Source organism: Tamandua tetradactyla, chromosome 6 (assembly GCF_023851605.1).
Source record: "Tamandua tetradactyla isolate mTamTet1 chromosome 6, mTamTet1.pri, whole genome shotgun sequence".
Lineage (NCBI taxonomy): Eukaryota > Metazoa > Chordata > Mammalia > Pilosa > Myrmecophagidae > Tamandua > Tamandua tetradactyla.
Window position 1 is genome coordinate 22,378,877 of NC_135332.1, and position 14,261 is coordinate 22,393,137.

At 36.6% G+C, this 14,261-nt stretch overlaps 1 protein-coding gene across 3 annotated transcripts in view; it reads right to left on the reverse strand.

The window, feature by feature from the left end:
* NMT1 (N-myristoyltransferase 1) overlaps window positions 1–14,261 on the reverse strand; it is a 35,106-nt gene that overhangs the window by 17,395 nt on the left and 3,450 nt on the right. For all 3 annotated transcript variants that reach the window (XM_077164095.1, XM_077164093.1, XM_077164094.1), the window contains one exon: window positions 2,839–2,947. In XM_077164095.1, coding sequence (XP_077020210.1) covers window positions 2,839–2,947 — 109 coding nt within the window. The remainder of the gene's footprint in view (window positions 1–2,838; window positions 2,948–14,261) is intronic.

The following is a 14,261-nucleotide window of genomic DNA, read 5'->3' on the forward strand; positions in this document are numbered from 1 at the left end:
TAACTGGACAAAGAGAGGTTGATAATGAGTTATACAACAGGTGCATCCCTTGGTTTTCTCACCCTCTTAGTCTTGGGTTGTTTGATGACAAAAGTAATTCGTGCTCAGGGTAAAATTTCAAACAATGCAGAAACACCTAATACATATAGAAAGTAAAAAGACAATAATCCCATTCCTCAAGTATGATCCTTTTTATTGACAGTCTTAACTTGGGAGGCAAGGCAGGCAGAGGCATACATTTGGGCCTTTTTGCGTGCAAGTTCCAAATATACACACACTTTTCAAAAACTGAAATTCGATCATATTATTCTACAGATCGCTCTTCTTTAAACACCATGTCTCAGAGAATTCCATGCGAAGACACATAGCCTTGCCTATCTAAAAACTGTGTTCACTGTGTGCATGGATCATAATATATGTAGCCAGACCCTACTGATGGGACATTTTGGTGACTTTGTTCTTTGGTTTAGCAGACAATGCTGTAATGAACTTTCCTGTGTATCTACTTTTGCTCACTGGAATATGTAATATGTATTTCTATGGGATAAAATCTAAGAAAGAAGTTTGCTGTGCCAAAGGGATGGCACATTTGATATGATATCATATACTGTCTGTCACCTGCATTCTAAAAGATATTAATTAATATCCCAATTCATACTCTATGGAGCATCTAATTTCTCTAGACTCTCATAATTGAATATTGCCAAATCTTAATCTAGATTAAAAGAATTGGTTTTAATTTGCATTCCGTTCATTGTGAGTATAACCATTTTTTCATGTATTGATTGAACATTTATATTCTTTTCTTTGTGAACTGCCTACTTATTTTATTATTTTAAGTTGACTGATATATACATTGCAAACACCTTTCCCAATTTGTTGCTTGTCATACTTTTATAGTACTTCTACCAAAAAGAAGTTTTAAAATTGTCAATTTTTTCTTTTATGCCTTTGGGATCTTATGTCAGGCTTAGGATGATAAAAATATCCATAATTTCTTCTGATACTTCTACTTAACTTTTTTTTTCATTTAAATTATGAAGTAAAGAGCAAATATAAACCAAAATGTTTACACTGCTTATTTCTGGGAGGTAGGACTATAAGTAATTTTAATATTTATCCTTTTGTATGTTTTTTTTCCTAAAATCTCTACAGTGAAATGTATCACCTCTCCACAATGAAATGCAATTACTTTTGTAACGAGAAAAGTACAAAGGCTATATATATGTTATATTTTGTTTCACTAAATCCCTAAAGCCAAAGTATGGGCTGGGCTAGAATTCCTGACTATAAAACTTTGGGTGAGTTTCTTAAACCTCACTCATCTTTAAAATGGGAAGACTGGGGCTAATTTAAATGAATTGCTGGCAAGAGTCTGGCCAGCAATGCGAGTAATAACAATACTATAACGGCTTTGATACTGGAAATAGTAAAAAATTATTTGTAGGTATGTCTGAATGAGGCAGGGGATTCAAATTGGAACATAACATTTGAGGTATAAAGCAAAGTGTGGGTATAATGGAATGAGATCAGATTCCTTATGAGGCTTGCAAACTGGCTCTGAGACAATTCTAAAAGGAAATTCATGGATATGTTTTGAGCTTTCCCAGGGGCCTACTCTGAAGAGGTCAACACTTACTTATCTAAAATAAGTTTTTTTTTTTAAATATCATTTTATTTTAGAAATGAAACCACTGTTCCTCTTATCTGAGTTTCATGTTAGTGTGTCAGTCTTACGTTGTGAGCTCCAGACCAGTGGTTCTTAACAAATAGAACTCAGAAACTAACTCTGTGGGATCCCTAGTTTTGATTACAATGACTACGGCATTAAGAAAATGCTTGCAAATATTTAAAAGTCTGCCTTAAATGCTAACAAATATATAAAGGTCTGCCTTAAAAAGACTAGGCCTTTTATTCTTATAGTGGTAGGCACTTAAGACAGAAAGACTGAAAATAACTGCTCTAGGAACTTGGCCTATTACTACATAGTTATTCTTTTATGGCACCTAGCACAGTTTCACATGCAATTATGTACCTGTATATTCTAATGAGGCATCTTGCTTGGGATTCAGTGTCTAACCTGCTGTGTCTTTTAAGGCACTGACAGCAGTTTCACCACCTAGGTCTAGGGCAGCAGAGGAAACAGAGGAATCCAACTCCTCCATCTTCAAGTAATACCAGCAGAAACTATCAATCTAAATTGTTTCATACATTTACCTCAAAACGTTCTCATCAAAAGGGGGAAAATTCAACTTCTCCATTTGGAGAAGGCCTGATATTCTTACAAGCAGGGAGGACAACAAAATCAACAGGCCAAGCCCTCAATCTTGGTGTTTATTCATATGAAACTTAGCTCCACAAAGGATACACTAAGTCTACTTAAAATGAGGCCTAAGAGTCACCCCAGAAAACCTCTTTTGTTGCTCAGATGTGGTCTCTCAGCCAACCATGGCAAGCAAACTCACTGTTTTCCCCTCTCCATGTGGGACATGACTCCAAGGAAGTAAACCTCCTTGGCAACACGGCACAGAAATCCTAGAATGAGCTGGGACGCAGCATCAAGGGATTGAGAAAACTTTTTCGACTGAAAGGGGGAAAAGAGAAATGAGACAAAATAAAGTATCAGTGGCTGAGAGATTTCAAATAGAGTCGAGAGGTTATTATGTGTTATATACATAACCCCTTTTTAGTTTAAGGTGTATTAGAGAGGCTAGAGGGAAGTGCCTGAAACTGCAGAGCTGTGTATGTTGACTGGTTTTATTAATTAAAAAAAAAAACAACGCTCTCATCTGAAAAACTGACTCTTAGTCACAAGAAAACAGAGAGCCTCCTTGTTACCTTTACAGGCTGATCCTGGGCTGAATCTGTTTCACTGCCTTTTTCTTTCTTCTTTTTTTGTTTCTTCTTCTTCTTTTTGGCTCCAGTGTCATTGGCTGGACTCAAACCACTGTAAGACAAAGGAAATACTGATGCAGACTTTCAAAAAAAAAACCTATCATCTGTTTTGAGCTATAATGAAAAAACAAAGAGCTTTCTGTGGAGCCCAGACCTTCCTTAATCAAGACGATTGGCTTCAAAAGTAGACTACAGAATCCAGGTTCCAGAAGGGGCATTTGCAGGACACCAGCAAATACAACTTTTCTCATTTCCATCCTCTAAGCTTCCCAGGGAAGGAGTGCTGTGCAAGGAATACCCTATTTGCTTGAAAGGGCCTTTTCCATTCTTGCTGCTTTGGTGTGCTTATTTTCTTTAGATTGCCAGACTGATGTTCCAAAGGCAAATGATAATTGTTGACAGAGCATTAACATTACTGACACGCTCTTTGAGTCCTAAATTTTTAAAAGGATGACAGCCAAAGCCAGTAGCGGTCTTTTTAGAGTACTCTGTGCCCTTTCTATCCCATTCCTTACCCCGTGCCCTGACCCATTAGGCTTTAGGAGATTCTCTGGCTAGATCTAAATCACAAGGCAATATGGGAAAGAAAGGAAGGGATGAAGAAAAAAGCAGGTTAAAGTTCCTGCACTCTGAGTCCAAAATAGTAAAACAATCATGATAAATGCCCAAAGCAAGCCTGCAGGACTGAAAACAACTGTCATCTGGTTAAGACTAAGTGAATGCCGCAGGCAAAATCAAGACAAGAATCTTAGGAAAATTTAAGACAAAACAAAAAAGAAACAACCAAACACAAAACACCCAGCTACTCATGCCATGAAGAAATTATATAAAACGTGCGTATGTGTAAATATGGTACTTCTTTCATACTACTTCTCCACAGAGTCCTATGACATACCCAACAAATACAGCAAAAAATTTCTTACCCACATTTGACAGTTTCCTACAATCTTTTATGATCACTTCCAGTGTTGTCCCTCAACATCTTGAGACACAAATGGTGTATTACATTCTGCTTCTTTGACATTTTTCATTCATTCACTCTCAGATCTTTTCACCCAATTTTTACTGATTTGTTCTTCCACTAATGTTAGGATAATGATATTGATTCTAGGTTTTCTTCATTTTGTTGGTGGATTCTAAGGTACACAGTGCAGCTTGCTTTCCTAATTACTGCTGTAGTTGTTGTCACATCTAAACAGATTTCGGTATTGGGTATTGCTATCTGGGCATAACGCTTGATGTCACTCTGCCATCATCTCTGAAGTGTTCCTGAAATGTACCAAAATTAGGAGCCCAACCTGACAGTACAGTGAACCCTAATATGCAGGATTAGTTGGGTGTAGTAGAGGATAACATTTAAAAAATTATTTTTATTGAGAAATATCCACACACGTATAGTCCAACCACATTATACAATCAATGGCTCACAATATCATCACATAGTTGTGTATTCTTCACCATGATCATTTTTAGATCATTTGCACAACCCCAGAAAAAGAAATAAAAGGAAAAAAAAGAACTCATCCATTCCATACCCCTTATTGACCGATAGTATTTCAATCTACCCATTTTTTACACTTTATCTCCCCCATTATTTATTTATTTTTTATCCTTATTTATTTTTACTCATCTGTCCATACCCTGGATAAAAGGTGCAATAGACACAAGGTTTTTGCAATCACAGTCACACTGTAAAAGCTATTTAGTCATAAAGTCGTTTTCAAGAATCAAGGCTACTGGAACATATTTCACAGGGTAATATTTTAATTGTTTATTCTAGATAACCAATTCTCAAACAAATAAAACAGCATAAAATGCATTTTATATTACCATTATGGTAATATTTAAGCTTTATTTTATAATTCAGAAAGCCTTCAGGATCTTAAGACATCTTGGGGTTATGATATTCATTACCATCTCATATTAAATGGTACTGTACCATGAAAAGGCAATCTTTAATCAAATGCCACTCTTTCCTTTTGTAGAATGTCTTCAGACTCACCTCTTCCTACTCCTGGTAGGAGCACTTGTGTCCAGATTTCATGACCTTACACTTGGACTGATGTAACCTCCAGCCTTTACTAGATCTCCCTGGCTCTACTATCTTTCTACATCATTGTAACCTACATGCTGCTGCAGAACTCACCTCTATGAAAACGGCTTCCCGTGCTTGAAAGCCTACAGTGTCAGTAGCTTCTTAACTTGAAAGGTATCAAGCTCAACTCTTCTCCAGTCACATTACCCTCAGTTCCCATCTAGCACGTCCACCCTTACTGGTAAGGCTGATGTAGAAAGATTGTGAAGTCAGGAGATCCAATAAAGACTAAAGGTTACTTTAGTCCAAACATAAGAATATGAAGTGCAGACACAAATTCTCCTACTAAGAATTATATTAATACACAGAAGGCATAATATGGAAGGAAGACTCATAACATTCAGGGGGAAAATACAGTGACCTCCTTCAAACCAAAAGTTCAGCAAAACCCCCAAAGCCATGGCAAAGAACAGAAACCATAAAGTCATTTATGACCTGAACATAATTTTTCCCTCAACTCAATTTTGTTTTCATGCCCAGGTTCACTTGCAGCCTACAACAACTCCAGGTGGTTTTCTTATTCCAGAAATATTCTTACTTCAGTTTCAGGATTAAGAACATCAACATAAGGCTTAAAACTGGTTAATGTAAGGAGACAAAACAGTGTCCCATTGTTGGACATAATTTAGTTCTTATTCATATAAGCTTATGGAATGAATTATCTCGTTGGTCCATGTACATTACCATAAGAATCATTTTTATAATTCTTTGAAAGAATAAAAAAGGACTAGGTGAAAGGGATACTTACTTACTAAACACAATTCACATGAGGAAAATAGAGAAAATGACTTCCTTCAACTTTGTAAGTCTTTACAAATATAAAAAAATACAATAAAAACTACCTTTCCTGCCCATAATTGTTTTTAACTTGTTCTTGCAATAGATACTTCTGTGCAGCCACTTGCAATAGATACTTCTGTGCAGCCACTGCCTCATGGACCCCATTTATATGGAAAGATTTCGAGTTGGCCTCTTATTTTGTATTATGCATTGTCAATGTAAGACATGTAAAACTCCAAGGTCCAAACTAAAATGAGAGCGCTTGTTTCATTTTTCTTATATTGCCTTGAATTTGCACTGTAGCTACTGAGCAATGATCCTGTCTCAACTTGTACAACAAACATACAGACAGCTGAAGAACACAGGGAAGTTTTTAAAACACTAAATCATCTTGCAAGCTACTAGTTATTGATCCACATCCATGAAAATACAATATGAGCTCACCAAGGTCTTTCAATCAACACTCCCAGACAGCAAGACAACGGATTCAGAGGCATGCTGGGATTATGCAAATTAAAACAGAAATTTCTCAGAGATCCTGCTAAACCTGCTAGTCATCTTAACATTCTTCAAACTAAGCTTGCTCAGAACCAGAACCTTGAAATATAGAAAGTCAAAGCCTAAGTGGCTCCATTTGGTTTTCCAGTTGATAATGAAATCAGCCTCTAAAATATAAAGCAGAGAATTAAGTCAAATTTGCCTTCTTGGGTGGGTGCCTGCTATGGAAAGGGAAATGGGAGTATATTGAGAAAATGTGAAATATACATCCTAAAGTAAAATTGATCAAACCAAGTCATTAGTGATCAACCCAGCAAATATGGCACTACTTAGAACAAGCAACCCAAGAACAGGTAAAAGCAATCAAGAAATATCACCTTTTAATGAAAGCCAAATATATATATTTTTTCCCTGCATGGGCAGGCACTGGGAATCGAACTCAGGTCTCCTGCACGGCAGGCGAGAATTCTGCCACTGAGCCACCATCCCACTGCCCCAAAGTCAAATATTTTAAATTCAAACATGTAAGAAATCCTCTGGATACTCTTGTATAAAACCATGGATGGGGAAGGAAGTGGAAAATGAACCTTATTTCTAGAACTAGATTGCAGTGCCAGGGTGTGTGAGTAGGCGGGAGGGAAGGACAAGTTGACAGATAAGTGGCAGGAGCAGAGAATTTCAGACAACAGGAGCCCTGTGGAGCCCTAACTCAGGCCCTCCTTTTAATCCTACTCAATGACAAAAGCCACTCAAAGGTGCATGGCTGAGGAGCAGAGACCTGTCATCATGGGGAAGTGCAAGCTAAGCCACCAGCTCTGGAAGGCATCTCGGGGCCATCTGGCTTAATCTGTCATTTATAGATGAGGAAACCAAGGTCCAGAGACATGGGACAAATTGGTCATCATCTAACCAATTATTATAAGCCACTAATATTCTGAGGACTTGGAGTCATTCTCCCCATACACTGAAGGTTCATTTCCTGTAAGAATTTATCTGAGAACCCTTTAAAGCCAAATTCTGTTTTATTACACAGGGCCCTGGTACAAAGTTTTGGTGTTATCAGAGGAGCAAGTAATTAATAGTAATGAGAAAAGGGATCCATATTTTACTCAGACAGTTCCTTCTCATTGATCTGTTTTAAAATTATGGTCTCCCAAATAACTTAATACTTTATATATACCAATGTGCTATTTTCTGGCTTCCCAAAGAGATTAAAAAAACTCCTGAACATAGGGGCTAAATCTCACCAGCTGTTTCCTAGAGCAATATTCAGTTGTGCTGAGTACACAGTTAAGGGTTCAACAATTATGCTTGACTAATGCTTTCCAGGCATAACATACCAAAATAAAACCCTGAAGAATCAGAGCTCAAAAGAGGGTCAGCAAAACACCTTCAATGTTTCCACAGTCTATGTTTTCATATTCTATGAAAGCAGTAGAAATGATGTGCTCTTTTAAGCCACTGGTTGAGATTTTAAATTACCAACTTTCTTATTTTTATCTCCTCCCAGACCTGTCTTATTCCTACAAGAATTAAAAGAAAATGCTCCACTGTAACTACTTCAAATGGCCTCAATGTCTTAAACATAGATCACAAGATTAATTTTGATTATGAGATCAAAAAGAAGAGAGTCCAGAAAATAAAATTCAGAACTTTTAGTCACTTGTTTTTTATCTCTAAAAACCAAAAGTTAATCCTTTAGGCTAAAATTCAAAGTTTCCAGATAAGTTTACTAAAATAAATCCAATATCCTTTTGATTTCCCTTCTGCACTTCAGGAAATCCTTTTGGCAAATCAACAGTATGATACCTTCATCATTAATCCTATTAGTATTAAGAAAGCACAAAGAGAGGGAATAAAACGGGATTTCATTTTCCAGGTGCACTGCAAAACATGCAATAACTAGAAATCAGCTACCACGTGCACTGCACCACATGCAACAACTAGAAATCAGCTACCTCCTCTCTGAACTATTGTGGCTGCAGAATCACTTAATGCAATACCTTAAACTCTGTAAATTTCCACTCCTCTGTTCTTTATACATAAAAGTGCAAGCGACTCCTAAATGGTGGGAAAAAAAAACAAAAAACAAATTCAGTACTGCTACTATGGAACTGTAGGAGATATGTGAAAAGAATAGCAGGCTGTAGGAAGAGATTCAAAAGATTGTTTACTGCCATCCTTTGCCTCCATGGGACAATTTAGCCAGAGTTTGGAGGGTACACAAGTTAAATCCTGTCACAGAGGATAACCATTTTTTAGGGATCACAAAAGCTCTCACATACTTAACTATTTAGAATGTGAATAAGTCAACAGTGTAAATTCCATATCCTCTGGGTCTGTTCACTGAGCTAGACTGTGACTTGGCAACTTCAAGGTCAAATCAAATGCTGTTCAGAGACCATCACCAGTAATTTTGAGTCATAACTCAATGATGGCAGAAAATTCACTAGAATGATCTCTGAAAAAGATAATGGTCTATCAAAGACACTTTATTAAATGTGACAGCCATCTTCATCACCAATAGACTTCCGTGTCTGAGAAAGTCCACGAGCTGTTGAATGGATCAAAAGATAGGTCTTATAGGGCTGCAGATTCAGGATGCAGAAGTCAATACAAAAGGGAAAAGAAATTCAAGAAATTCAGAACAGATCCTCTGAGATGTCAAAAGGAGAGGTGGGGATCCAAATCCTAACTTTTCACTAATAAAACTAAATCAAACAGTCCTGATAAATTAAGTCCACAGGAGATAATCCATGTAAAGGGCTTAGCACAGTGCCTGACATGGTAATAACAGTAACAGATAACATTTATTTAACATTTAACAACAGTGAATCGTTTTCACTTTGCTCTTAAAAACAACAGTGCTAGAAGTTTTTTGAAGCAAGAACTGATCCTGTTGAAGAATTTTAGTTTACTTTTGTGTCTGGGGCACACTCAATAGAGACCACCAGGTTTTATGCCTTAAACACAACAATCATAACGTCATCTTCGAGGAATTAGAAGAGAGGCTTGCAAGGTAGAGTAGAGATTTCATATGAAAGGTTAAAGGAAAAGAACTAAAGAAGCATCCTCCTAAAACTACTAAAATTTATGAACTCTGTGGGGAACGGGTTAACTGCAGACTTACTGGGAACTAAAATGAGTGAGCACATTAGTTAAACAATGTGAAAAATCAGCAAAACTGGTTTGCCATGAGCAGCAGACTCCCTGAAATAGGCTCTCATTTACTTTTCATTTCTTCTGCTCTAGAGTTTCTTCTCTTTGAAGCAGCTTGTGATTAGTTTCTTTTTAAATTACCACTTAACTGGGTAATAAAATTAGAACACTTATTTGATATCAGTGATGAAGTTTCTCTTTTCATTTCGGTTTTGATCTAGTTTTGAAAAAACAAAAGCTGAAGGGAAAAATAAGGAGTAAAAAAAAAAGGACTAAAAAGATTTCTTCTTTCCAAGAGCTAGATGTAGCCATAAGCCATCAAGTGAATATGGAAAGAACCAGTCTTGGAGAATGTGAAGAATCAAACAAAAGCAAGTAAGATAGCTTTACAGAATTTACTTTCATAGACCTAAAGGTCAAAACGAACCCCTCTGACATAACATCCAGGAATGGAAGTCTCCCTGGCAGCATGGGAGATAACTTCTAGGGATGAGCCTGGCCCTGTCACCATGGGATCAACAATGTCATCCTGACCAAATGGGGCAAAAGAAGTAGAACAAATAAGATATCAGTGGCTGGGAGAATTCAAATAGAGTCGAGAAAGGCTACACTGGAGGTCACTCTTACACATGCTTCAGTTAGACATTGCTTCCTATCATAACTTGCCAACCCCCAACTAAAACCATTCCTGCCAATCCTAAGAATATCTAGGGCATCATGTAAGATTCTACAAAGGTTCTACGCACTAGGGTAACCTTCCAGAAACCTAAAACCTCCAGATGGGTCTCTGGAACAGTTAAGTCCTGAAACCTGGAGGGGCCAACCTCTCCAGAACATCAACTAGTTCCATCCCCCTATTCCATGTTATCAACAGCCCCTTCCAACATGAAAAAGTTAGAACGGGCAGAGCCAAATATCCCTAAAGAGTGGGCTAGAAAGATTAACGGCAATGGTGGGTTATATAGAGAATGTTGGGTTTAACAAATGAGTATGAGCACTGAATCATTATACTGATATTTCTTTTAGTCTTCAGTACCTTTGAGTAGCTAGAAATAAAAATCTAAAATTGTGGAATTGTAACCCATACCAAACTCTGAAATCTATTCTACAACTGTTGCAATGTATTTTGAAATTTATTGCTTTTGTGTATATATGTTAAAGAGAAGGATGAATATAACAGAGAAGATAGGGTTTAACAAATGAGTATGACTGCTGAATCATTATATTGATATTTCTTTTGGTCTCCAGCGTCTTGAAGCAGCTAGAAGAAAAATAAAAAATCATGGAACTGTAACCCATATTAAACTTTAAAATCTGTTCCGTAACAACTTGTTAAAATGTACTTGGAAATTTACTGCTTTTTTTGTATATGTTATATTTCACAATTAAGAAAAAAAGTTTATTAAAAAAAAGGGCGGTGCAATGGTGGCTCAGTGGCAGAATTCTCACCTGTCATGCTGGAGACCTAGATTCAATTTCCGTCCATGCCAAAAAAAAAAAAAAAAAAAGAACCCCTTTGAGTCTCATTTTCCTCATCTGTAAACATAATCTCACCTCAGAGGGTTGTAGCGTGGCTTAAATGAAATAATGTAGGTAAAGATACTTACAGATCAGCATCAAAAAGAGTTGCCATATCCTTAAACCACTTGCTTGACATTTTTTTTTCCTCCTCAGTTTCCTCACAAAGGATAATATCTCCTGATCAAGAGGGGACTGTTGGAGAATTGTCCCCAAACAGTAATAGGGTAGGACACAGAAGGTACATCTCTTATCAAACAGCTCTTGACTCATGGGTTCCCAGTATCTCAATGATACTGATGATGCTGAAAGTAATTTCCAAAAGAATCCCTGAAACAAAATAGTCCAAAAGTACTTTCCTGTTACAAGTGTTTTGGAAAGCTTTACTTGTTTGTTAGCCCAAAACTAAAATCTACTGCCAGTTGGTAAGGTTTATTCTTTAGCAATACATCATGGAAGGCCTTTCACTGAAAATAGCAAGTAAATTAAATCATATAAATAAAGAGAGATTATTATATAGTCCTCTTCTTGCTCAGAATCACAGAACTTCAGCAAGATACCACATAAAGATGATCATAGTCTGACATTTTTCTCAACTGCTCAGTAACATGTCAGGTGAGTAACTGGAAGAAAAATGCTGCTCTCCTTTCTTCTGTTGAGTAGGATTAAAAAAAAAACAGCTGTTAGAAAAACTGTAGACAGCTATACACATTATGTATACAATGTATACGCAGGCATGTATACATGTGTTTATATGTAAACATGAAGTTTCATAATTGCTAAATGTTTATATTTATTTAATTATGAAGGAAACATGACTAGAAAAGTCAAGAACTAAATCATGCACACAAAGGGATATAAGAAACTGGCACAACTGCATTTCCTATTACTCCAGTGCATAAATGTAACTCATTTCAGTGTAAAGCACTATGAATTCACCCTGAAAGAAAAGCCTATGAAAAAAGGGTTAGTTTTAACTATGGTATCATTAATCATTACTGTATATTATATCTTAGAATTGCTAGCATCAAAAGAAGAGATTCCCTTTCAATTCTTATCTGACTTCTGAAAACATTTTAAAAAACATTGAGACAAGAAAAATTTCAAGAAGTCAAAAAATAGTGGAGCTTCCACCACAGATCAGAAGCTTGATTTCTGCGGGTATTTCATAAAAATCATAGTAAGGCTTACAGTGAGAGTATTTGGGGGAAAGAAAAAATGTATGCAAGAAAAAATTGACATTCCTCCACTTAATAAGGGGAAAATGAAAGTCCTCTAGCATTTGGGCTGTACGCTTTTAACATACTTGCCATTCTTTCACAGAGCAAATACTCATTAAGGCCCAGTGAGCACCACACACTTTGCAGAAAAAATCCGTTCTCATGTACCTTACAGTCAGGTGAGGCAGGAATTGGACACATTAAAAATGTTAATTAATTATTTCTACGATAAAAGCTATTCTGGCTTAGGGGCAGAATTTTCACCTGCCATGTCCAAGACCAGGGTTCAGTTCCCAGAGCCTGCCTATGCTATAAAAAAAAAAAAGCTATGAAAAATACAGTATGTGATAACAGCAGAGTGAGGTAGGGAAGGCTGGGGGAAGAGGATCAGAGATTTGAAAAAAGAACAGGAAGGGAAGGGCTGCATTCCAGACGTTATCTCACTTAATACCAGCAACAATTCTAGGTTAAATAATTTTCCCAAGGTCACAAGACTATTAAATGTCAGAACCAGGCTTTGAATCCAGGTGTGAATGACTTCAAAGTTCATGCTTTTCCCACAGTGCCATGTTGCATTTTCCCAAAACCTCTGCTGAAATTAATGGGAAAAAGTTGATTCTACCCTACATTCTATTATCTAAGTGCCAGAATTAGATTCTGTCCTCCAGCTAGGCTCTGTGTTTCACCCAACCACTCCAAGCTCATTTACATAGACCTCTAGATTTGGAATGCTAATAAACTTAAGTTGTTCAACCAGACCATAACCATGTACAAAACAGACAAACACACAAAAACACTCCAAAGTGTTTTTTTTAGGTTACTATAAAATAATTACTATTGTTGTACTATAAATAAAACGCAAAGCTTTATGCCAAACAGTTTTGTATGTGATTCATACATTATAAGGAACAAAACAAATTAAAGAGCCATAGACACTGGTCAGGGATACAGTCAAAAAAAAAAACGTAAACTATATAAAGAGAAAAGAAAAAAACATATTTTCAGTTCTGAAAAGACTTTCACTTTCAACAACTCTTCTGAAGAGGACTATACTTTCTCTTCTTTCTGTTCCTTCTTTTTCTTTTTTTCAGCTCTTCATTCTTAGGAATCTCAAACTTTAAAATGCAGCTTTTGCTATACTTGATCTGTTGTGAGTTACAGCAATTAAACAGTTTTATAAAACCAAATTTGAAAAACTGCCTATTTCTTTTGTTTTTCTCGTGAGTTTTTTTTTTTTTTGGTATGCTGTATGGTGGGGGTCACAGTTCATTCTTTCTCCATGTGAGTACCCCGAAATTGCAGGTCAAAAACAAACTTAACCATTTGTTGAATTTTTGTTTGTTTACTTACTTGTTTTTTTTTTTTGGGAAGTGCATGGGCTGGGACTCCAACTGGGTCTCCTGTACAGAAGGTGAGAATTCTACTACTGAACTACCCTTGCACACCCTTCTTGTGCTTTTTAATGCTGACTGAAAAACATAAAAGCTAAATATTTTAACCTGGGATTTAGTACAAGCAAATTAAAAACCATATAAACTACTTACATAATCCTTTGTTCTCCTGCTGCTACACAATAAAAGATTTTTAAAAAAAGAGCAGTTTATCCAAAGACCTCAATCCTCTACTCTACTAATCTCTAAGGCTACCACCAATACTGCCAATGACAAGCTGGCTATGAAAATCAAATTACGACAGGCCACAGACTCAGCAAGAATTATACATTCAACACAGTTACTCAGAGCTTCCAGTTAACAAAACATATATGTAAATACAGATGGACTAAGAAAGTTTGTATACAGCACGTGGGCGCCAGCCATGCCACCGTGACAACGTGAAGATGAATGATAGGGTGCGGCGCATAAGACTGAAAACGGATTTGGCAGGAAAAAAACCCTCAAGACTCAAATTCCTGATGCATTTCTCCTTAGGAAGACATAGTTTCTACTAGGTAAGATCCTGTAGTACAGGAAATGCAGTATCATACTCAATTTCCAAACGCTATTCAAGAAGCACTACCGCTCAATTTCTTTCAGCTTGAGGTTACTTCGCAAAGTTAACAGAGCAAAGATGCAAGACTTAATTATACAGTTCAGGAA